Genomic DNA, 26141 nt, shown 5'->3' with positions numbered 1-26141 from the left:
GCCCGAAATGGGACTTGATCCCGGGTCTCCAAGATCAGGCCCTGGGCTGAAGGCACTAAAGCGCTGAGCCACCAGGGCTGCCCTATAATAATGTTGAAATGGAAATAAAATCTACCAAGACTGTACGGACTATAGGGCAGCCCCGGTGGCACAGTGGTTTAGCGCTGCCTTCCGCCCAGGGCATACACCTGAATGATTAGGATGTTGTGTTTTTTGCCACAAAAGAAAAAAAAAAGATGCCAGGAAACCAATTTGTAATTTTAAACACCTAAAAGAGAGAATCAAGCACCTATCTCGCCTTTCCTATATGAACTATCAGGAACCAGATAGTTGAGGGGAACTCTTTACAAAAGAATTGTGGCTAATGAAAAAATGAAATTATTAGGCAATGCTCACCACTGTCTGCCAAAAATCACAAAAAGTGAAACAGACACTGTGTATGCTTTCTGATGGAAAGATACCATCACCTATAACCTATATACCTAACAACATAAAAAATAAACACAAATCTGGTCCAGCACCTAGGTGTAATCACAGATACAGGCGAGAGGGGGGATAGAGGAACACAGGGACACAGTCAACAAAACCCAGACTATGGAACACTCTACTGGAGAAACTGCCTGTTTTTTCATCAAATAAACTGGAAGGACAAAAAAAAAGTAAGGAAGGGAAAAAAGGGGAATACAAGTTTTAAAGCATATTATGTATAATCATAAAATACCTCCTGGAATATTAGAATACTATTTAGTATCCTCTATTATTTAAAATTTTTAAGTAAATATGCACGATTTAATTGTCTAAGAAAATTTTAAGTCTTTAAATTCTGAATTTTAACTTTGCAACTAAATCCTTGAGAGCAGATAGTAACCTAACGCCTTTCGATACCTGCTCCTCGATCCCTACACTAGTGTATCGAATGTATTTAATGTCATTCGTGCTCTACAAGGAAGTCGAAATTTAGTCGTTTCTAAAGACTCTTGGCGCTAGGAAGGATTTCTGAAGTAGTCTGAGCAGATCATTTTAGGCGAGGAAACCGAGGTTCCCAAAGGAGCAACCTCCACCGGTGAAGGCCTAGGCTAGGCGAGCTCTCCAGCACCAGCCCGGCACCCTAGCACAGCCCCTGAAAACTGTTTGGTTTCCCGCGCCTTCGTTTCCCATGGAAACCAGCCGAGCGCCCTCCGCCGCTCCGCGCATGCGTAGAGCCATCCCCCGCGGATCTGGCGCGCATGCGCGAGCAGGAACTTTTTGTGGCCGGCACGGCGCTGCCGCGGGTTGGCTTCCGCCCGGTGCGTTTTGAACGTCGCGCGGGGGAGGCTGGGCCTACGGGGCAAGATGGAGCTCCTGCAGGTCCTGAAACGGGGGCTGCAGCAGGTCAGCGGCCACGGCGGCCTCCGCGGCTATCTACGCGTTTTCTTCAGGTAGGCGGCCGGAGCCCTGCGCTTGCCCCCGGGAGTGTGCGTGAGTCCGTGGAAGGAGGCCCGGGCCGCGTCCCCTGGGAGAACTCACAGGTCTTGTCAAGGACAGTCGGCCGTCAGTCTCCGCGCTGCTTCCCCAGGCCGAGGCGTGCGTCCAGGAGTCTCCCTGAGGCAGGATCGGAGCCAGCTGTGGAGACTGGAAGAGTCGAGGGCGCGTGGGTGCGGCAGCCCTGCCCGGCCTCCCGGACCGCAGCGCGCGTGGCCCCACACTCTGACCTTGGCAAAGTGTGCCTTCGTGGCCTCCAGCTGCCTCCTCCTCCTCCGGCCGGTAAACAGTTGGCCGAGATGATGGTCAGGGTCCCGCCTAGTCCCGACATCGGTTCAGGTGGAGGAGCAGCAGCGGCCGCTCCTCCAGAGACCCAGAGCCGAGTGAAAGCCCGGAGACGTTCGGATCCTTTGAAGATGAACTACTTCGGGCTCCTGATTCCTTGAGGGTTTCTGCTAACCGCAGTGCCTCTTGGCCTTGGAGTAATAGATCAAAGTAGTCTCGTAATTTGAAGATATTGCATCTCTATACTTAGTGTAATTTTAGGACTGTGAGTGGAGTCGATCTGTCCTTTCTATCTTTCTCTGTATCTGCGTGGTCCTGGCGACCTGAGCGGGGGATCCTAGAGCTCTTCCTTGAAAGCTGGGTCTTCAGCAGTGGGTGGCTTGATCCTGGAGATGAAGGCTAGACGTGCACAACTGCTGACTCGCCCCAGGTCTTATTTTACTAGTCGATGCAGCAGCCTTTGTTATACTCAACTCTTTTAAATTTGTGGGGTTTTTAAAAAATAATTTATTTATTCATGAGAAACACAGAGAGAGAGAGAGAGAGGCAGAGACACAGGCAGAGGGAGAAGCAGGCTCCATGCAAGGAGCCCGACGTGGGACTCCATCCCAGGTCTCCGTGGTCACGCCCCGGGCTGAAGGGGGCGCTAAACCGCTGAGCCACCCGGGCTGCTCATAAATTTGTGTTTTGGACAAAGGATCATACTAAATTCTCTCTCTCTCTCTCTCTCTCTCTCTCTCTCTTTGGATATTCACAGGACGAATGATGTGAGGGTTGGTACCTTAGTGGGGGAAGACAAATATGGAAACAAATATTATGAAGACAACAAGCAGTTTTTTGGTGAGTACAGTATTTTTTAGTAAATAATGAGAGTGAGATTGAGCCTTGATTTAACTCTTTTGTTCCATAATGTACAAGGAGCTTCTTCAGTGACTATATAACCAACATACATTTTTTTTAATTTCATGGGATTATGTTATGCATATTATTTGTAAATGGAAATATTTTTACTTAAAACTCATGGGCCATTTTTCCATAATGGTAAATTGGATGTATCTACAGCATTCTTCTTTGTTTGGATTTTTGTTGGTGTTTTTTTTTTTATTTTAAAAAAAGTTAGTTTCTTTTTAATAACAACGTAGTATTCCACTGTATGGAAGAAATCATTCCTTTTTCAAGTACTTCACTATTGATAGACATTTGGATTACCTTCAGCCTTATGCTATTAGAAACAATGTTGCAGGGAGGCCTGGGTGGCTGGGAGGTGTAGCGTCTGCCTTTGGCTCAGGGCATGATCTGGGATTGAGTCCTGCACCTGGCTCCTTGCGGGAAGCCTGCTTCTCCCACTGCCTGTGTCTCTCTTGTGTTTCTCACGAATAAATAAATAAAATGAAAGAAAGAAAGAGAGAGAGAGAGAGAAAGAAAAAGAAAGAAAGAAAAGAAAAGAAAAGAAAAGAAAAGAAAAAAAGAAAGAAAGAAAGAAAAGAAAGAAGAAAGAAAGAAAGAAAGAGAAAAGAAAAGAAAGAAAGAAAAAGCTGCAGTGACTTGCTTGTAACTACATCTATATTCATTTAAGTATTGTAAGAATAAATTCCTGGAAGTGGAATTCCTGAGTGTAAAAAGTACATTTAGGGGTGCCTGGGTGGCTCAGTGGTTGAGCGTCTGCCTTTGGCTCAGAGTGTGATACTGGGGTCCTGGGATCGAGTCCCACATCGAGCTCCCTTTGGGGAGCCTGCTTCTCCCTCTGCCTGTGTCTCTGCCTCTCTGTGTGTCTCTCATGAATAAATAAATTAAATCTTTAAAAAATATATATATTTAAAATTTTGATAAATGTTTATTGTGAGATTGTTAAGGCCCATTTTTATCATCATGACCTAATTCTGTGAAACCTTTTCCAAGGTTTTCTCCTCTGCCTTCACATTTCCCTGCCTAATTGGATTATAGTTTACTTGTAGTTGCTTATTCTCAAGATTGGTTTCTCTAATAAAAGAAGCAAATCTTGATTTTGTTTTTTCCCTTCAAAATCTTTATAGTTTCCATTTGGTCTAGGACTTGGAAGAAGGCTTCAGGGTGGTTAAGAAGCTGCTGAGGGGCTGCAGGGAGAGGCTCTGGCAAATGCCTTAACACCAGAGGGGTCCCAGAGGGGGCCCTCAAAGGCACCTGTGCTCCAGAAGATTCTAGTTGTGCTTGAAAATCTGTATTTCCTTTACTAGATAAGGCCATATTTAATTAGCATTAGTTGATATTTACTTAGGAAAACTTTGAGGGCACCTGGGTGGCTCAGTGGTTAAGCTTCTGCCTTTGGCTCCAGTTGTGATCCCAGGATCCTGAGATAGAGCCCTGCATCAGGCTCCCCACAGGAAGCCTACTTCTCCCTCTGCCTATGTCTTTGCCTCTCTCATGAATAAATAAATAAAATCTTTAAAAAAAAAAACAACTCTGTAAAGTAAATGCAGATTACTTTTTGTTTATTGGCTTAAAATCCATTATAGAGATGAATTCAGTATTTTCTAATTGGGGGTCGTAGGGGCAGTAAGGAAGGAGTGGAAAGAATTAATATTTATTGAGCACTTTTTTGACCAGTGCTAAACTAGATGTATGTGTGTGATATTAAATTTTCATAGCAACCTGAATATGTAGTATGTATAGTCCTCCACCTTTTTTTTTTTTTTTTAAGATTTTATTTTTAAGTAATCTCTACACCCAGCATGGTGTAGAGATTACAACCCTGAGATTAAAAGTCTCATGCTCTACCAGCTGAATCAGCCAGGCACCCCTATATTCACCCACTTTTAATAGACATAGAAACTGAGGCTCATAAAATTTGCCTAAAGTCCATTGATAATAAGTAACAGAGTCTTGATTAGAATCCAGGTCTCTCCTCAACTTAAGGACCCAATAGAAACAGTCGTGTAAATTGTAGCTAGGCCCCTAACTATTCCACAGAAATTTGTTAAATAAAGAACGCTGCCATACTATTTTGATGACATGAACTGTCCTACTTATATAACCATTGTTTATAATGTTTATTTATTATATATGATCATCAATTTCCAAAAGGATCTCTGATGGTCATTTTAAAATATTTATATGGAAGCATATAATTTGAGTATGATTGCTTGTGAAAACATTTCTTCTGCCCCAGTCTCAGGAAGAGCTTTTTCTCTCCTACATACCCTGAACAGCTGGGAACACATCCCCCTACTCTCCTCTACTCCGTTCACAGAAGAACAGGGGGGAAGCAAGAGTTCTCCACCCACAGAATGAGTCTCAGCCCTAGGGTAGGGATTTTGCTCTTACAGCTGCCAGGCTATTGATAAAAGCATACCATACACTTCCTGAGACTTGCCTCCACTAATATATCCAGGGTGCTATTCCTCTAACATTTCTCTTTTTTTAAAAATTTTTTTAATTGGAGTTCAATTTGCCAACATACAGCATAACACCCAGTGCTCATCCCACCAAGTGCCCCCCTCAGTGCCTATCACCCAGGCACCCCAACCCCCCGCCCACCTCCCCTTCCACTACCCCTTGTTCATTTTCCAGAGTTAGGTGATTCTAACATTTCTCTTCTGTAAGAACACAAAAACGTCTTTTATTAATAGAAAATAGTTGTCTTTGATATGCAATTATGCTTTTTGTTTGTTTTCGTTTTTGTTAAGGTTGTCTTTATTTCCTCACATCTTTATAAATGTTGATCTTTCCATCCAGGTCGTCACCGATGGGTTATATATACTACTGAAATGAATGGCAAAAACACATTTTGGGATGTGGATGGAAGCATGGTGCCCCCTGAATGGTAAACTAAGTCAACATTCTATTTTATTTGGCTTGGCAGTATTTATTTCATTACACAGATATTTATTGAATATCTATTTATAAAAGTCAGTGGTGTTCTGAAAGCATCTGTCCCAGGTATGGTGACTGTAATAAACAACCCTAAAACTTTGTGTCTTAAAGCAACAAGTAGTTATCTCTTATAGTTTTTAAGGGTTCAGGCAAGACACAGTCAGGATAGCTTATCTGTGCTTCACAATGTCAGGTAGAAGACTCAAATGCTGGATATCAGAATCATCTGAAGACTTACTCATTATCTGGCAGTTGGTGCTGGCTGTCAGCTGGGGACATAGCTGAGGCATTGGGTTGGAATACCCTCAGGTCACCTGGGCTTCCTCAGGCAAGTGCTCTAAGAGAAAGCACTTGGCAGAGCCCTATTGTCTTAACTGACTTAGTCATGGAAATCATCCAGTATCATTTCTGCATTCCGTTGGTGGAGGAAATTAGAAAACTCTGCCCAAGTTTAATGAAAGAACATTCCTATCTCTCTCTTTTTTTTTTTTTTTTAAGATTTTTTATTTATTTATTCATAAGAGACCCAGAGAGAGAGAGGCAGAGACACAGGCAGAGGGAGAAGCAGGCTCCGTGCAGGGAGCCTGACATGGAACTCCATCACACCCTAGGCTGCAGGCAGTGCTAAATCACTGAGCCACCCGGGCTGCCCCGATTCCTATCTCTTAATGGAGACATGTCAACATCACATTATATGGTGGTGTATGTAATGGTGTGCCTGTCTTTGGGGAAAAACAGTATGCCACATTACCACCTGGCTGTGGGTGAAGGGAAAGCCAAAAAGAATTGTGACTCTGAATATTTGGCAGTTTGACTTTGGGCGAGTTCTTTAACCTTTCTGGATCTTAGTTTTCTCATCTGTAAAATGAGAGCCCTCAAATTCCTTAGGTCTCCAAAAACTATAATTTTATAGTATACCTATCTTGACATAGAATTCTAAATGCTTTTATTTGAATTATCAAATTTTATATAAAATATTTCAAAGCCAAGTACTTATAATCTATATCATAGATTGCTAAGATAATGACATTTGTTTAATACACCATTAAACTTTAGATAATCTGTTATAGTCAGTCTAGAAAATTTCACCAAAAACTAAAAATAAGTGTATTAGGTTAACTGTGACATTTTATTTTACTTGAATTTAATCATCAGAAACCGTTTCAGGCTCTATTCACTTCCATTCCAAGACATACCTTGGAAGTCCAGGCATGTAACATAAGTGAGTGAAGTACAGTGTGAGACTGTAGGGAATAGTGGGGATCTAAAGGACCGAAAAGCACACTCTCTGTAAGAGGGAAGCAGTGCTATTCATCACTCCCCAGTTCCATCAGCTGAGAATCCAGCCAACAGTCTCTAGATAGGATTTTTCAAGAGAAAGTAGAAATGCATATTTCATTGTGAGATTTGTTTTTTAAATGTTAATTTAAAATATTTGTCATTACAGCCCAATCCAGTAGAACTTTTTCTGATGATAGAAATATTCTGTTTGTGCTGTCCAGAAAGGTAGCCCAGGACACTGTGAAATGTGGCTACTGTGACTAAGGAAGTGAATTTTTAATTTAATTTAAATAGGCTACTTGATTGGACAGAATAGTTTTTTAAAAATATATTGTGAACTAAGCAAAAACACAGTTGTCCGATTTCATCTACAACCAGTTTGAACCTCTCATGTACTATTTGGAGTAATTAACTTTGACGCTTGTCAGTGATGTCATTTGAAGACCATGATACAGGTATACCTGTACCCATATAAGACGGTAAACTTAATAAATGTTGGGTGTGTTGACTGCTCCACCAACTGGCCACTCCCCTGTCTTCCTCTCCTCAGGCCTCCCTATTCCCTGAGACACAATATTGAAATTAAGCCAATTAATAACCCGCCAAAGGCCTCTAAGTATTCAAGTGAAAGGAAGAGTTGTGCATCTATCATTTTAAATCACAAGCTAAAAATGATAAAGCTTAGTGAGGTAGGCATATCGAAAGCCAAGATAGGCTGAAAGCTAGGCCTCATGTATCAAACAATTAGCTAAGTTGTGAATGCAAAGGAAAAGTTCTTGAAGGAAATTAAAAGTGCTACTCCAGTGAACACAAGAATGATAAGAAAGTGAAACAGCTTTATTGCTGATATGGAGAAAGTTTTAGTGTTCTGGCTAGATCAAACCAACCACAACATTCCCTAAGCCAAAGCTTAATCCAGAGCAAGGTCCTAACTCTGCAATTCTATGAAGGCTGAGAGAGGTGAGGAAGCTGCAGAAGAAAAGTGAAGCTAGCAGAATTTTGCTCATAAAGTTTTAAGTAAAGAAGCTCTCTCCATAACATAAAAGTGCAAGGTGAAGCATCAAGTGCTGATTTAGATGCTGCAGCAAGTTATCTGGAAGACCTAACTAAGATAATTAGTAAAGATGGCTACACTAAACAGATTTTCAATGTATAAGAAATAGCCTTTTATTGGAAGAGATGCTATAGGCTTTCATAGCTAAAGAGAACCCAGTGCCTGGCTTTGAAGTTTCCTAAGGATAGACTGGCTCTCTTATTAGGGGCTAATGCAGCTGATGATTTTCAGTTGAAGCCTGTATTCATTCACTGTTCAGAAAATCCTGTGGCCCTTAAGAATTATGATAAATCTACCTGTATTCTATTAGTAGAACAACAAAGCCTGGGTAATAGCACATCTGTTTACAACATAGTTACTAAATATTTAAGCCCACCGTTGAGACCTACTCCTCAGAAAAAAAGATGCCTTTCAAAATATTACTGCTTTCTCAAAATACACTTGGTCACCCAGGATCTCTGATGGAGATGGACAGTGAGATTCATGTTGTTTCATGCCTGCCAACACAGCATCTGTTCTCCAGCCCACATATCAGGCATGATTTTGATTTTCAGGTCTTTTTAAAGAAATACGTTGCATAAGGCTATAGCTACCATAGGTAGTGATTCCTCTGATGGATCTGGGCAGAGTAGATTGAAAACCTTCTCAAAAGGATTCATCTTTCTGGATGCCATTAATATTTGTGATTTCATGGGAAAGGTTCAAAATATCAACATTGACAGGAATTTGGAAGAAGTTGATTCCAACCTATTGATTATGGATGGTTTTGAGGATTCAAGACGGTGGATAAAGTAACCATGGAAGTAAATGTAGAAATAGCAACAGAACTAGAATTAGAAGTGGAGCCTGAAGATGTGACTGAATTACTGAAATCTCATGATTAAACTTGAACAGATGAGGAGTTATTTCTTATGAATGAGCAAACAAAGAAGTTTCTTGATATGGAATCTACTCTGGTGGAGATGCTGTGAAGATGTTGAAATTACAGCAAAGGATTTAGAATATTACATAAACTTGGTTGATAAAGCAGTGGCAAGTTTAAGAGGATTGACTCTAATTTTGAAAGTAGTTTTACTCTGGGTAAATGCTGTCAAACAGTATCACATGCTATAGAGAAATCATTTGTGAAAGGAAGAGTCAAATCAGTGTGACAGACTTCATTGCTGTCTTATTTTAAGAAATTGCCACAGCCATCCCACTATCAGCAGCCTTCAACTTTGAGGCAAGACCCTCCACCAGCAAAAAATTAAAACTCCCTAAAAACTAAAAAAACAAACCTCCCTAATAGTTCAGATGATGGTTAGTATTTTTAGCAATAAAGTATTTTTAAATCAAGGCATATGTTGGTTTTATTTTTTTTAGACATACTGCTGTCGCACACTTAATAGGCTACAGCATAATCATAACTTTTACATATACTGGAAAACTGAAAAACTCCTTTGACTTGCTTTATTGCAATATTTGCATTATTGTATTGGTCTGGAACCAAACCTACGATTTCTCTGAGGTATGCCTGTCTTGGATTATGTCTTTGTAATAAAACTCATGGGCTCTTAACATGAGAACGCAGTAGTGATTCTGCATTTGAGGCTGGATTTTGTATTCTTTTTTTTTTTTTTAATTTATTTATTTGAGAGAATGTGCACACACAAGCAGGGGGGAGGGGAAGAGGGAGAAGGAGAGAGAGAAATTGAAGCAGACTTCACGCTGAGCATGGAGCCTGACTCATGGGTCTATACCATGACTCTGAGATCATGACCTGAGCCGAAATTAAGAGTCAAATAAATGCTTAACCGACTGAGTCATCCAGGTGCCTCTGCTTTTTTCAATGGGCAGTAACAGTCTGTGGTTCTGTTAAGGTTTGAGAGACTGATTTTAGATGAGCTATTTTCTCTGAAGGGCCATTTTATATGTCAGGGGCAGTCCCAGGTCTTAGTGTGGGATTTGACTTTAGGAGGCAAGGTGTCCTAGTTATTTGTTTAATTGATTTTTTCGGGGCAAGATTGGTCTTTGGAGGATACAGAAGGTCAGTGGGCGGTCTTGTTCAGATCTCAGATGGATTGAGATCTATCTCCTCAAAGGACTCGTCTTTAAATTGGTGCTCATGGTCTGTATTTTGGGTGACTGTGATGTGGGGGCGGGAGGGAATTGATTTAAATTATGTGATGAAACATTTAAAATTATAAAGTAGTAAAAATTATGAGAAGATAAAAATACTATTCAGCCAAGCAAGTTCTTTTATATGACCTGAGATCACTTGGAAAAGAGGTTGAAAGCTGTAGAAAATAACATCACTCCAGCAGGAGCCTGAGGGCAGTTGAGGATATAAAGCTGAATTTCTTTGTGGAGAGAATCTTCCTAAGGGCTGCATACTTTTCATGACCCTTGTTTGTAAGGGAAGCTTAAAGGCTTATGATGTAGGGAGAAGTGCTGTTGGACAAATTCAGCTGTTTGTTTCTCATAACCCCCTTTGTTGAGTGTAATACACTGTGGAATTCTAACTTTGTGGATTCTTACCTTTGATCCATGAATAAATTTGAAGTTGGGTTGATGTATCTTTAATTAGAGAGCCAGGTATTATCTTACATATAAAGTAGTGAATAGCAAACCCAATTTATCATCATTACTCATTCAAATAACTGTTTATTGCATACCTACCAGGTGCCAAGAAATGTTGTAGGCACTGGTAGTATAACAAAGTTCTTGCTCTGATTGCGGGGAAGGCAGAAAAACAAATGCATTCCATGTTTTAGGCAGTGATAAATGCAAGGGAGATAACACGAAGCTGGCATTCATAAAGGGATGAAGAGTAATGGGAAGATCTGGTGGCTGTTTTATTTGGAGGTTAGGAAATGCTTCCTTGAGGAAATGATGTTTGGAAATGGGAGGGAGCAAGCCGGAGAAGAGGGAGGTGGTGGGAAGAGCTCCAGGCAGCAGGAACCACAGCGCAAAACCCTGTATGTTGAGATTTATTTGCTTGCATTCAAAGAACAGCAACATGGCCAGTTTGGCTGGAATGGAACGAATGAAAGGAAGATTGTAGATAATGAGGTAGGAGAGACAGCTAGTGCCTAGATTATGCAGATGTGGTAAGCCATGGTTTTTTGGCTTTTTTTCTAAATTTCTTTGAAAGTCACTGGAAGGTAAAGCAGGATATGATCTGTTTTACAATTTTTTAAAATTGGGAACAGTCCTACTGAACTTTCTGAAAAGTTACAAGTATTTGAGTCATTTCAAAGTAAGTTGCCAAAGGGATGACCTGAATACTCAAAAGTGTGTGATTCCTACAAACAAGGATATTCTGTGTAACCACAGTTTAACTCTCAAAGTCAGGAAATTCACAATGGCATACCACTACTGTCTAATCTTCAGACCCCATTTCATTTCATCAGTTGTGCCAACAAGGTCTTTCATAGCCAGAAGATCTAATCGCGCATTTCAGATGGATCTTACTCTGTCTAGTCTCCCTCTAGATTTGTTCCTTAGCTTTTCCTTTATTTTCATGACCTTTACAGTTTTGAAAATTACAGGCGGTTACAGAAAGTCGTCCAGTGGGGGTCCGTCGATCTCGTCTTATGACTAGATGCAGGCTATGTATCTTTGGCAGGAATGTCACAGAAACAACGTCATGTTCTTGTTGCATTCTGTTAGGTGGCACCCTATTTTGACTTGTCCCATTACTGATGATAAGTTCTCTCACTTGAATAATTCAAGTTTTGAATTAAAGTTTTGGTGATTCTGTCTGGTTTTTCCTTTCTAAAGTTTTCCCTTTGCAGTTAATTAGCATTTTGTGTCGAGGTACTTTGAAGTTATATAAGTATCCCATTACTTCTCAGACTTTCAGTCTACCCATTTTATGTCAGTATGAACTCCTGCTTTAATAATGGGTTATAATTCATTACTGCACTTGTTCCATTTATGTATGTATGTATGTTAATGTGTGTGTGTGTTTATTTATTTATTTTCCCAGTCCGCCTATTTTGCTTTATCACCCTATCTCCCTCTCACTGGCAACTATCAGTTTGTTCTCTGTATTTATAAGTCTGCTTCTGCTTTTTACTTTTTTTTTATGTTTTGTATGTTATTTGTGAAATCTTATGGTATTTGTTGTTCTCAGTCTGACTTAGTTCACTTAGCACAATACCCTCTAGTCCAGTCATGTTGTCACAGATGGTAAGATCCTGGTCTTATATAACTAATACTCCACTGTATATATATCACATCTTTATCCATTCATCTGTGGGCAGGGGGGAGGGGTACTTGAATTGCTTCCATGTCTTAGCTATTGCAAATAATGCTGCAGTTAACATAGGGGTGCATGTACTTTTTGAATTAGTGTTTTCATTTTCTTTCCAGTAGTGGAATTGCTACATCATTTAGTAATTCTGTTTTTAATTTCTTTTGTTGTTGTTTTGTTTTAAAGATCTTATTCATTTATTTGACAGCATGCATGCACACAAGCAGGGGGCTTGGCAGGCAGAGGGAGCGGGAGAAGCCTGACGTGGGGCTCCATCACAAGGTCCTGGGATCATGACCTAAGCTGAAGGCAGACGCTTCACCACTTAACCACCACCCAGGTGCCCCTCTATTTTTAATTTCTTGAGGAACGTCCATACTGTTTTCCACCACAGTTGCACCAATTTCATTCCCACCAATAACATATAAGGATTCCTTTTTCTCTACATCCTCACCAGCACTTGTTATTTCTCATCTTTTTGTTGCTAGCCATTCTGACAGCTATAAGGTGATATCTCGTTGTGGTTTTGATTTGCAATTCCCTGGTGATTCGTGATGCTGGGCATCTTCTCATGTATTTGTTGACCATCCTTATGTCTTTGGAAAAGTATCAGTTCAGGTCCTCTGCCCATGTTTTAATCAGATTGTTTGGGGTCTTTTGGTGTCGAGCTGTGCAGATTCTTTATATATTTTGGATATTAATCCCTTATTGGATATATCATTTGCAAATATATTCTCCCATTCTCTAGGTTGCCTTTTTGTTTTCTTGATGATTTCATTTGCTGTGCAAAAGCTTTTCATTTTGGTGTAGTCTCAATAGTTTATTTTTGCTTTTATTCCCCTCGTCTGAAGGGACACATCCATAAATATGTTGGTAAGAGCAATGTCCAAAAAAATTACTGCGTGTGATTTACATTTTAAAAGCATCTCTGTCGGGCAGCATGGGTGGCTCAGCGGTTTAGTGCCTTCAGCCCAGGGCCTGGTCCTGGAGTCCCGGGATCAAGTCCCATGTCGGGCTCCCTGCCTGGAGCCTGCTTCTCCCTCTGCCTGTGTCTCTGCCTCTCTCTCTCTCTGTCTCTCATGAATAAATGAATAAAATCTTTAAATAAGTAAATAAATATATACATACATGCATGCATGCATCTCTGTCATTGCTGTGAAGAATGAGGAAGGGCACAGTGAAAACAGGCTAATCACTTAGAAAACTATTATATGTAGTTGTATGAGCTGTTGGAGGCTGGACTAAGGTGCTGGTGATGCAGGTTGTGTTTTAGGACTGTTTCAGTTATCCATTATTCTATAACAGATTATCCTAAATTTAGCTTAAGACAATAAACAGTATCTCACAATTTCTGTGGATAAGGAATTGGTGCAATTTAGCTAGATACCTCTGGTTTAGGACCTTTCACAAGGCTACACTCAATATACTGTTTGGGGTGCAGTCATCTCAGGGTCTAATCTGGGAAGGATCCATGGCCAAATTCATTGACATGAACTGTAGGCAGACCTCCAAGATTTGCTTCTGTGCTCTCTCCTGTGGGCCTTTCCACAAGGCCATCTTTGGATGTGGCTTCCTGAGAGCAAGTAAAGAGATCACCTGAGATGGAAGACACAGCCTTGTGTGTAAGTAGTTTTCTTTTCTGTTTTTTTGGTTTTTTTTGTTTTGTTTTGTTTTTTAACATTTAAGAGAGAGAACAGAGGAGGAGCAGAGTAAGAGTGAGAGAATCCTCAAGCAGACTGTGCTGAGTGTGGAGTCCAATGCAGAGCGATCCCAGAACCTTGAGATGACACCTTTTTTTTTTTTTTTTTTAATGCATTTACCATTTTTATTTCGCTGTGCAGAAACATACATTTCACCATGGGCTGTGTGAAACCAAGAGCTAGACCCCTCAACCAACTGAGGTGCCCAGGTGCCTGTCTTTTTTTTTTTTTTTTTTAATTGAAGTATAGTTAGCACAATACATATTAGGCCAGTCTTTCTAAAACCTAATCTCAGAAGTGACATCCTACATTTATGTTGTATTTTAGTTATTAGAAGTGAGCCAGTAAATACAGCCCACACTCATGGAGAAAGGATGAAAGGGGATAAAAACTTTAATCTTTTCCTTCCTCATTAGGGAAAAACTCTGTTCTTCCCTGCTATGTGTTTCTCTTGTGAGTCTCCTTTACTACTTATACAAAACTCTTCACTCTGACACTTCTGGTCACCAAGCTTTAGAAATTTTCCCCTACAACAAGTAAATCTCTAACACCAGCTGGATGTCCTACAGTTTAACTCATTCTTGACACTGTCTTCCTGGAGATAGCGTCAGATCCCACAGGTAAGGTTTCAGCCCCACAACACTGCGCTACTTTACCTCTTGTCCAGATGCCACTCATAAACCCAGATTGTCATCTGTGCTTCTGATCAGCCAGCTATAGATTGATCTGGAAGGGGTGAGGCAGAAAATTCCTAGCTTTTGATCATGGCTTGGTCTTTCTGGTGACTAACCTCATCCAGGACCATCTAGGAGCCTAGTCACAGTCACCTTGTTAGAACAAAAGCTACTCTTGACTGCTCTTATTAGGAATTTATAAGGGAAAAAAAAATAAAATTAAATTAAAAAAAAAAAAGGAATTTATAAGGGTTTTAGGAGACCTGTGTCAGGGCAACTATATACAAATACTGTCTTATATCACTTTTGATTGTCCTTAATTTTATCTTTTTTTTTTTTTTAATTTTTATTTATTTATGATAGAGAGAGAGAGAGAGGCAGAGACACAGGCAGAGGGAGAAGCAGACCCGGGAGCCTGACGTGGGATTCGATCCCGGGTCTTCAGGATCGCGCCCTAGGCCAAAGGCAGGCGCCAAACCACTGCACCACCCAGGGATCCCTTATCTTTCTTTTAAACTAATTGCTGCCGTCCGGATAGTAATGCATAAAAGTCTTTCTTTTCTTTTTTTTTTTTTTTTTCATATTTATGCTAGTTAGCTTTTGTATAGAATCAGTGACTGATAAACCAAGTGAGTAATTAGTATCTACATGCAATTTGACAAGATTAAATGTTGAGAGTAAATTGGTGAAAAGTTTAGGCTCTTCTATGCATAATAGTATAAAATTACTGTTTCTGCTTTTATCAGGAGAAACAAAGATGCTTTTTTGTGAAGTGTTGGGACCTGAAATCTTTTAAATCCAGTTATAACAAGCAAATAGGGCTTGCCTAGATTTTTCTCTACCATGTATATACTTTTTTCCCACTTGGTGGCACCTTATGTTCATTTCTAAGTAACGTCTTTTCTCCTTCAGTGTATTAGAGTCTGTATCTCCTTATTGATTTTCTTGATAATGATTTTTCTTATTAGGATTAATGATTAAGTTACTGAAATAATATGTAAAAACATTCTTTTAAAAATAATAGCATATGTTGAAAATTTCCATTTTTTAACAAAATAATTTTTTCTTAAAGATTTTTCCAGGGCCATGGTGAAATTAAATGTTTTGCTCTTGTGAGAATTCCTTTTCCTTGTGGTCAGCTTTTTTTCAGTTAGTATATGATATTTTAAATGCCTTGTAGTAAAGTAGGGTGCAAGTTGGGGGGATTGCTTGGGGTAGTAGGAATCAAGGATGCTTCATAGGTTTGGGACTTGAGAGGTTGGATAGATGGTGGTACCATTCATTGAGATGGGAAGACTGGGAGAAAGGTAGGATAGGGAGTGGATAATTCAGTTAGAAGCCTCTTTTTTGGAAGTAGTCAGTTTGAGATAACTGTCAGAGAAGAAATATGTCAAGTGAACAGCCGGTATGTAAATCTGAAGCTTAGGACAAAGATCGGGCTAGCAAAGAAGAAAAGTAGCTAGCAAGGTTAAAAGGAAAGGAAGAGAGAATAGCATTTCAATAAGATGAGAAGGCTAGCTGTATTAATTGTTGCTGAGAGATTTCATAGAATAAGGACAGAAAAGTGTTCATGTGATTTGGCAATATGAACTTCATTGAATCTAAATGGAGAGTCTGTTCTTAAGAATTTGAGAGTTCGGGGATCCCTGGGTGGCGCAGTGGTTTAGCGCCTGCCTTTGGCCCAGGGCACGATCCTGGAGACCTGGGATCGAATCCCACGTCGGGCCCCCGGTGCATGGAGCCTGCTTCTCCCTCTGCCTATGTCTCTGCCTCTCTCTCTCTCTCTCCCTCTCTCTGTGTGTGACTATCATAAATAAATAAATAAATAAATAAATAAATAAATAAATAAATAAATAAATAAATAAATAAATAGTTAGTTAGTTAGTTAGTTAGTTAGTTAGTTAGTTAGTTCATGGGGTGCCTTGGTGGCTCAGTTGGTTGAGCTTCTGACTCTTGATTTTGGCTCAGGTCATGATCTCAGGGTGTGGCTCCATGCTCTTCAGGGCAGATACCTGCTTGAGGAGTCTCTCCCTGTCCATCTGCCCATCCCACCACCTGCATGCTCGATACTCATTTGCTTTCTCTCAAATAAATAAGTCTTTTTTTTTTTTTTTTCGCTAATTCCTTGGCCCAGAAACAAGCACTGTTAACATTTCATTCATTAATTGAATGTATATTTGAGGATCTGCTTTTGAATAGAGAAGGAATATTTTGAAAGGGTCACAGTGTGGAGAATAGATTGTAATTTATTAATCATAACCTTTTTAGAAGATTTATGATTATAAGTAACTATATATAGGTATGTGTGTGTATATATATATATATATATACATATATCATTATTATATATAATATTCTGTTTGCTATCTCCTTCTTCTCAATAAGTCACAGACATTTCCCCTAGTCCACTAAATATTCTACTTGTCAGTTTGAGGCTTTTAGTGTCTGAGACGCATTTGATGTATAAAGGATTAATGGGAATTTGGCTTTAAAATTAATAGGCTGTTTATTACAGCTGCAATTTTTATTATCACAAATTTTTTTTAGTTTTCATTTTAATTCCAGTTAACATGCCTTGTTATGAGTTTCAGGTATACAATATAGTGATTCAGCTCTTACATACATCACCCAGTGCTCACCACAAATGCACTCCTTAATCCTCATCGCCTATTTCACCCATCCCCCACACCTCCTCTCTGGTAACCATCAGATTGTTCTCTATTATTGAGAGTTACAGCTGCAATTTTTAAAACCTAGTTGTTCTTAAGCCTTGAGGTCCAGTTTATAAATAGGATAACAAGATTAGTAAATTGAACATTTTTGCATTAAAATAAAGAACAATTATTTCCTCTTGTTTGATGAATGTTTGATAAACTCTAATGGAAAGGATTAAAATCTCGTAAACAATTGTCTCCATTTGCAAGTTTAGGTAATTACATTCCTTTCAACATTTTAGGTCATATTTATAAATGCAGTGTATTTTATTTTTTTTGATGTCTTCAAATGTCCAATGCAGATAAACAGACCTCTCAAGCAGAATGTTCCTAAGCCCTTAGATGACTCATGTTTAGCCAAGCCAGAAACTGAAGAGTCATCCTCACAAGTCTTTCTAATATCCAGTCTATCAGCAGGTTTTTTTGTGCTTACTTTCCAAATATGTCCTACATCGATCATGACCTCTATCAGTATTATTCTTGTCTAAGTCACAGTTCTCTCTTTCATGAAACTTTTTTTTTTAAGATTTTATTTATTTATTCATCAGAGAGACACAGAGAGAGAGAGGCAGAGACACAGGCAGAGGGAGAAGCAGGCTCCATGCAGGGAGCCCAATGTGGGACTTGATCCCAGGACTCCAGGATCACACCCTGAGCCAAACGCAGACACTCAACGGATGAGCCATCCAGGCCAGGCGTCCTGGGTTTTGTTGTTGTTTTTAACTTTAACTTTTTGTTTATTTCTTTGCTGAGAAAGAGAATCTTAAGCAAGCTCAATCTCACAACCCTGAGCTCATAACCTGAGCCAAAACCTCATCATTTAATCTTATTTGCAGAGTTTTAAGACACAGACATTTCTGTTTTTTTTTTTTTTTAATTTTCTTTATTTATTCATGAGAGATGCAGAGAGAAACAGAGGCAGAGACACAGGTAGAGGGAGAAGCAGGCTTCACGCAGGGAGCCTGATGGGGGACTCGATCCCGGGACTCCAGGATCGCACCCTGGGCCGAAGGCAGGCTCCAAACTGCTGAGCAACCAAGGATCCCCCATTTCTGTTTTTATGTAATAGAATTACACTTTTTTTCTTTATGGCTTTTTGGATTTAATATTAATCTTAGAAGTGATTCTTCAGGGCAGCCCAGGTGGCTCAGCTTTTTAGCACTGCCTTCAGCCCAGGGTGTGATCCTGGAGTCCTGGGATCAAGTCCCACGTTGGGCTCCCTGCATGGAGCCTGCTTCTCCCTCTGCCTGTGTCTCTGCCTCTCTCTCTGTGTCTCTCATGAATAAATAAATAAAATCTTTAAAAAAAAAAAAAAAGAAATGATTCTTCATGTGGTGCCTGGGTGGTTCAGTTCAGTCAAAAGCATCTGCCTTTGGCTGATCCAGGGTCCTCAGATAGACTCCCTGCTCCGCAGAGGGTCTACTTCTCCCTCTCCCTCTATCCCTCACTTGGCTTGTGCTCTCTCTCTCTATCCTTCACTCTCTCTCTCGAATAACATTTTTTTTTAAAAAGAAATGTTTCTTACATTCTATAAATATCACTATATATTATGAATATAAATATTCCCTCATGTTGTATCTGAGCATTATTAATCTGTCTGGAATCTATTTTGATATATAGCTTAGGAAATCTAACTTGATTTTTTTTCAACAAAATTAAACATCTAGCATAATTTGTTGATAAATACTTAGTTTCCCCAGTAATTTGATATGCCATTGCCATTCTTACCTTATATATAGTCTGTTTGGGGACCTTTATTCTGTCTTATTATTGTACTTTTTTTTTTTTTTTTTTATGATAGAGAGAGAGAGAGAGGCAGAGACACAGGCAGAGGGAGAAGCAGGCTCCATGCACCAGGAGCCCGACGTGGGATTCGATCACAGGTCTTCCTGATCACGCCCTGGGCCAAAGGCAGGCGCCAAACCGCTGCGCCACCCAGGGATCCCTGTACTTTTTTTTTAACTAGTTTTTTTTACCATTCTGTTTTGAGCCTTTAATATCTGGTAATGCCAGCCTTCCTGATGTGAGTTTTCAAAATTTTCTTGGGTAGACTTTTAGCTGATCCTTAGAATTATAATTGTCCAACCCTACTAGGACTTTGATTCAGATTGTATTTAATTAAATACAGTTAATTACAGTTACTGAGCCAGCAATATTTGAGTTGGCTGTCTTACAATGAACTATTTTTGTTTTTTAAACATTAAATTTATCATTCCCATCCTGGGGTTAGATGGATCTAAGGATTTTGGCAGATACTTAAATGCTATCATAATCCTAATCCAGTTTCATCTCTTGATTATAATTTAAGTTTCTTGGCTAAATGGTTCTTTTCAACCATTGGGAAGTTTTGTTCACACCTCAGCTTTGTGGCATATGTGCTGTGGGATCTTGGGAAAGTCATTTCAATTCTGTTTACTCAGTTTTAAAATTTGAAATAGGGATCCCTGGGTGGCGCAGCGGTTTGGCGCCTGCCTTTGGCCCAGGGCGCGATCCTGGAGACCCGGGATCGAATCCCACATCAGGCTTCCAGTGCATGGAGCCTGCTTCTCCCTCTGCCTGTGTCTCTGCCTCTCTCTCTCTCTCTCTCTGTGACTATCATAAATAAATAAAAATAAAAAAAACATATTAAAATTTGAAATACCTACATTAGTATTAAATAAGTGACTTGAATGGTATGTATGGGTATGTTTCATAAACTAAAGTAGGACAAATAATCATTTTAGTGTGATGTATATTTTTACCTCAAAAAGCAATCATGTTTTTCTTTAGTCTTTCGTATGATTTTTTAAAATAATTTTTATTTATTTTTTTAAGTAAACTCTATACCCAACATGGGGCTTGAACTCAGAACTCTGAGATCAAGAGTTGTATGCTCCACCGACTGAGCCAGCCAGGCACCCCTCCTACCCATTTCTTGAAAAATTGAAAAAATTCTTTGGAATTTCTATGCCCAATGATGTTAACTAGAAACACTGCAACATGAACATTATGATCAGAAGCCAGCCTTGATTCCCAAAATTAATAATTTATATTATCCAAGAAGAAGAAAGATACAAAACTGCCTAGATTTTTGTTGTTAAATTTGCTGCTATCAGGATGCCTGGATGGCTCAGCAGTTGATTATCTGCCTTCGGCTCAGGGCATGATCTGAGGTCCAGGGATCGAGTCCCGCATTGGGCTCCCTGCGAGGAGCCTGCTTCTCCCTCTGCCTATGTCTCTGCCTCTCTCTCTCTCTCTCTCTCTCTCTCTCTCTGTGCCTCTCGCAAATAAATAAGTAAAACCTTTTTTTTTTTTTTTTAAGATTTTTACTTATTCGAGAGAGAGAGAGAGAGAGGCAGAGACACAGGCAGAGCGAGAAGCAGGCTCCACGCAGGGAGCCCGATGCAGGACTCGATCCTGGGGCTCCAGGATCACACCTCGGGCAGAAGGCATCGCCAAACCGTTGAGCCTCCTGGGCTGCCCCAATATGTAATATCTTAAAAAAAAAAAACAAAAAAAAAATTGCTGCTATCTGGTAAGATTTTATTGCCGGAAAATTTTCTGAAAGGGAAAATTAAACTTTCCTTGTTATTAACATTTTTTAAATTAAATCTTTATTTGAAAAATACTATCTTAAAATTATAATGCTGTTTCTATTTGAATAGGAGCAATTGTAGCTCCAATTAAATAACAGTAGCTAAAACAAAAACAGATAAATCAAAATAACTTTAAAGAAGAAAACACATACAGATGTGCCATGGTTGTAGGTGTTCAGGATCTGACTGCTGTGAGCTGAGTCAGATGTGCAGGTGACTCCAGGTCCTGGAGCCTCAGAGCTCCCTCCTCCTTCCTGAGGGGACTGATGCTATAACGGATCCCCTGACACTTCTGGGTCTCTGGGCTGCAGATGGACAACGGGAGTAAAAGGACCACTTGGGAAAGTCTGGAAGTTGGACCTCATATTGTCCAACATTTGCCTGTGGTGATCATTTTTCTTGTCTTAGCTTCTTGAGTTTTCTCCCAATCAACACAACTGCTATATAGCTTTCTTGGGCTCTTTTCTCATGGAAGAGGATCTCCTTTCGATAGTAGGAAGTGTTTCTCTCCAGTTCTTTGGCCGTGTGTTCTGCCACCTTGTAGAGGTTGTGAATCTGATATGTGGAGTTTATGTTTCTGCACACTTTGGGAAGTTTCTTCTTTATTTCTAAGTATTATGTTTCCTCCTAAGATAATTTTCCCTGAAGTTGCATGACATGTTCTTAATGTAATTTGAAGCTTCAGCTGCTTAATCTCACTTTCAAGCTGTGAATTTCCATGCTGCAAAGATGCTTCCTCAGTTTGGAGATTTGTTTGTCCTGTAAGCTCTTAATTCATTTGCTTTTCTTCCCACGATTTTCTGGCTATTTATTGGTTTTCCTCTTCAGGACTTTGAAAGGATCCATTGAAGTCTGCATCATCAGTGACACACTTCAACTTCTGCCCGATACACAGGGTCATTGCCATTTTCTGCTTCGCTCTTTTGCTCAGCTTCCCAGTTCACATGATACAAGTGTGACCTCTAAGGAAATAAGGGAAGGGGATGGTCTTTAGGTTTTCAGCCATTAATATTAATTGGCTAACTTTATCTTTCAGTTCCTGTTCTATTCATGAGTTCAACTGCTCCAGCCCTTTTTTTCTCCTGCTGCTTTTCCTGGACTCTGCATCCATCTCAGTTTCTTGGTGGAGCAGTTCTTGGCTTTCTGGAAAATTAGTATTTTTATTCAAATCATCCATTTTCTTCTGAAACTGTTCTTCTTCCTCTGATGTCTTTTTTTCTCTTAGATTTTATTTACTTAAGGAACGAGCACAAGCAGATGGAGAAGCAGAAAGGGAGGGAAAAGGAGGGGAAAGAATCTCAAGCATACTATGCGCTGAGCATTGAGCCTGGCACAGGGCCCAATTCCAGGGCCCTGAGATCATGACCTGAGTTGAAGGCAGGTGGTTATCTGACTGAGCCACCCAGGTACCCCAAAGATTTTTATTTTTGTTTGTTTTTGATTGAAGCATAATTGACATATTATATTAGTTTCAGGTGTGTAACAATGATTTGAGATTTATATACATTATGAAATGCTCAGCACACCCATCTGTGATCATACAAGGTTATTACAGTGTTATTGATTATATATTTCCTATGCTGTATTTTACATCCCTGTGATTTACTTATTTTATAACTGGAAGTCTGTACCTCTTAATCCCCTTCACCTGTTTCACCCATTTGCCCCACTCCTCCCCATTGCCAAACACAAGTTTGTTCTCTGCATATATGTCTGTTTCTGGGTTTTTTTGGTTTCTGGATCCCACATATAAGTGAAATTATACGGTATTTGTCTTTCTCTGACTTACTTCCCTTAGCATAATACATTCTGGTTCCATCCATTTTGTTACAAATGGCAAGATGTCATTCCTTTTTTATGGTTGAGTAATATTCCATTGTTTATATTCATTTATTGATGGACACTTAAGTTCCCTCCATATCTTGACTATTATAAATAATAATGCGGCAAGGAACATAGAGTCGTATATGTCTTTTTCAGTTAGTGTAGCTGAACAGGCACATATAAGATTTGGACTCTTGATTTCTTAAATATCATTTTAAATTATAAGAGTCTTGACAGCAATTATTCTAATACATTTTCCTTTTATTTTAATAGAATAAATTAATTACTTAACCTGCCTCCACAAGGTAAAAGTTAAATATCTCTGCTTACATAAAGCCCCTTGGTAAGTAACAACCTTCGTTTTGACAGCTAATCCCTCCTTTGAGTGACTAGTGGAGCCTGTCTCACTGCCAGCATCTCAGAGGTTCAGAGCTTGTGTTCATAGTCACAGTTTATTGGTCCACATCACTTTCACTAGTCCCCAATTAATGCTGGAGAATATAAGACGCCAGCCTAGGGGTGCCTGCGTGGCTCAGTCAGTTAAGCTTCTGCCTTCCGCTCAGGTCATGGTCTTGGGGTCCTGGGATCAAGCCCTGCAGGAGGCACCCTACTCAGTGAGGAGTCTGCTTCTCCTTCTCCCTCTCCCCCACCCCCTTGCTCATGCTTACTCTCTCTCTCACTCTCAAATAAATAAAATCTTAAAAAAATAATAAAAAATAAATAAAAAGGATTTTACTTTAGGAAGTACCTATTAAAAAAAAAAAAAAAAAAAAAGACACCAGCCCAGTGTGTAGAGACATCATTTTTTATTATGCTAGCTGATCATGGTATATCTTTAGAAACAAATAGAGCAACAGTAATAGTAATTTATCTCCTCTCTTAGGAGAGGCTAATTGGTTTTGGCCAATTACCTCTCTATACCTATCAGTTACTGCTAGCAAATATTCTTAAATAGCATCACAAACTTTTTTTTTTTTTAAAGATTTTATTTATTTATTCATGAGAGACAGAGAGAGAAAGGCACAGACACAGGCAGAGGAAGAAGCAGGCTCCATTCCATGCAGGGAGCCCGATGTGGAACTCAATACCGGGTCTCCAGGACCATGCCTGGGCTGAAGGCGGCGCTAAACTGCTGAGCCACCCGGGCTGCCCATAACCTTTTCTCATTAGCTTTAGTTTTAGTTATTTTACTGAAACCTCCTCCACTTGCCCTTTTCTGTATAGCTGAAAAATCTCTTTTTTTCCCTTGGAGCCACATTTCTCTGCTTGTTCCCACCCATTACTCCCTTTTCCCTTAACATCATCCTGTCTTTGAGCTCCCAGCCTTGGGAGATCTGGTGTGAGTTCTCTACTTCCTGTGCCATATAAACTCAGAGTGGCTTCCTGCTCAGTTCTACTCTTTGTCCCTTGGACTTTATTCCTTCTTTCTCTGCCGTTAGTAGCAGCATCACTGGTCTCTTTCCTTTCTACTCCAGGCATCCAGCTTCCTTTGAAATTAAATTGTTAAACACTTAAAACTGAAATACTTGTGAATTTTCGGCTGTGATTTAATGTTTTTAATATAATAAATCGTATGTCCTGTAACACCTGCTCTTAAACTTGAATTTAAGATGCACACAGAGACCTTTTCTTCAGCAGGAGCCTTGTTGAATTTTAAGCTAAAGCTCCATCACCAGAGCAGCCTGAGCAAACTGAAATCCCAGAGCAGCCTCTAGCATCTAATAGCAATAGTGTATTCATCAGTTTGGAAATACCTTTTTACATCTAAAATTAGGGTACATATTATAATCAATAGTAGTGTGAGTTAGTTGGTAGCATTTTTTCCTTACAGATACATAAACTAATGTGCATCTTAAAATTGCTAGTGTCCTCCATATGATGAGATACAGTAACAGTAAAAGCATAGCTAACGCTTTGTTGTGTACTTACTGTACACAGGAATTTTTCTAGGGGCATTTAATCCTTACATCATCCTTGGGAAGTCAGGATGCTCAAATGAAAAAGCTAAGGCAGGGATCCCTGGGTGGCGCAGCGGTTTGGCGCCTGCCTTTGGCCCAGGGCGCGATCCTGGAGACCCGGGATCGAATCCCACATCGGGCTCCCTGCATGGAGCCTGCTTCTCCCTCTGCCTGTGTCTCTGCGCCTCTCTCTCTCTCTCTGTGACTATCATAAATAAATAAAAATTTTTAAAAAATGAAAAAGCTAAGGCATATAGCAGTTCAGCTAGCAAGTGAGGGGAGCTGAGATTTGAGCTCAAGCCACCAGTATAGCCCCAGAGCTTCCCGCTCAGTGCTCCTCCCACCACACCACCCTGCGTCTTTGTAACTGTCTTTCTCTTCCTCTTAAAGGCATCGTTGGCTTCACTGTATGACCGATGATCCTCCAACAGTAAAACCACCTGTTGCTCGTAAATTCATCTGGACAAACCATAAGTTCAATGTGAGTGGCACTCCAGAACAATATGTACCTTATTCTACCACAAGAAAGAAGATTCAAGAGTGGGTCCCACCTGCAACACCTTACAAGTAAAGACAATGGAAAACAGTTTGAAATGTGAAATATGGGGATCTTCAGGCAATTGCACTTTTACTGCTTCCTATTAATTTGATTAAAATTGTTTGATTAAACAGTGTCTTTTGTGCTTTTTTTGCCCATACCTTTATCGTTCATGAACTGCAAAATAGAAGCTTCCAAACGTGAGTGATTGAAGTACACTTCTGTTGGGTGGTTCCTGGTCTACCCCCTTGCCACTGTGTCATGTCTGTGCTTCATGATCTCACCTCACATAGCTGATCCGCAGGGGAAGACCTAAAGCTGAGCTGAGCTGACAGATTTTCTTGTGGGAAACTGAAAGGTGAATGGAGGGCGACAGAGGCTAAGAGTCACCAGAACTGGATGGCTTTTATGGCAGCTCTCTAGAGAGGAGGTCAGCAGAGATTTCCTATTTCCTGAATTTGGGTTCTTTCATAGTTTATTTGGACCTGTGAACTATCCCAGGATCCATCCCAATGTATTCTTACTTCCTTGAGCTAACCAAGGTCATTGATTTTGTTGTCGTTGTTGCTTACAAACAAAGGAATTTTAATACCCAGATTGGTTCCAGAGAATGGGTTATAGGCAAAAGACCTTCAGGGAGAGGTGGGCTCTCCGGAATTGATTGTATCTGGATGGGGTGAAAGGCAGTGCAACGCCCCTCTGTATTCTGGATGGAAAGCTAGCAGCTTCAGTGATCAGCTTTTCAGGCTCTATTGCCTTTAGTCAACCAGTTTCCATGAGCCCCTGAGCAGGTGGCCTTTGGGTACTGTTTAGCAGCCACCTTAGAACAATTAATGGTATTGGGGGAAATACGCCAGGATTATGGAACCACATGGTTGCTTTTAAGAGCACTGGATAATTTACAGGAGAAAATGAACCTCAATTCCCAAATCTCAACTCAAGACATTGAGTAAAACTCAGGACTTTGCTACTTTGCTAACCTCCTCAGGTT

The 26141-nt window shown here is 40.0% G+C and overlaps 1 protein-coding gene across 1 annotated transcript; it reads left to right on the top strand.

Annotated features, from left to right (window-relative positions):
- The first annotated feature begins 1257 nt into the window (after positions 1 to 1257).
- Positions 1258 to 25281, top strand: NDUFA12 (NADH:ubiquinone oxidoreductase subunit A12). Its single transcript, XM_077845851.1, has 4 exons — positions 1258 to 1418; positions 2504 to 2586; positions 5458 to 5545; positions 25003 to 25281. Exons 1-4 carry the CDS (start codon positions 1333 to 1335, stop codon positions 25181 to 25183), a joined length of 438 nt encoding a protein of 145 aa, XP_077701977.1. The 5' UTR covers positions 1258 to 1332; the 3' UTR covers positions 25184 to 25281.
- The last annotated feature ends 860 nt before the right edge of the window (positions 25282 to 26141 follow it).

This window comes from Canis aureus, chromosome 13 (assembly GCF_053574225.1).
Source record: "Canis aureus isolate CA01 chromosome 13, VMU_Caureus_v.1.0, whole genome shotgun sequence".
Classification (NCBI taxonomy): Eukaryota; Metazoa; Chordata; class Mammalia; order Carnivora; family Canidae; genus Canis; species Canis aureus.
Note: the sequence above shows the minus strand (reverse complement) of the source record. Positions and strands in the feature narration are given on the sequence as shown.

Excerpts from the sequence above, each read along its gene's own strand:
- NDUFA12 (XM_077845851.1), top strand. The coding sequence starts at position 1,333 with ATGGAGCTCCTGCAGGTCCTGAAACGGGGGCTGCAGCAGGTCAGCGGC. Across the intron at positions 2,587-5,457 it reads AGACAACAAGCAGTTTTTTG|GTCGTCACCGATGGGTTATA; the intron begins GTGAGTACAGTA and ends CTTTCCATCCAG. Across the intron at positions 5,546-25,002 it reads AGCATGGTGCCCCCTGAATG|GCATCGTTGGCTTCACTGTA; the intron begins GTAAACTAAGTC and ends TTCCTCTTAAAG.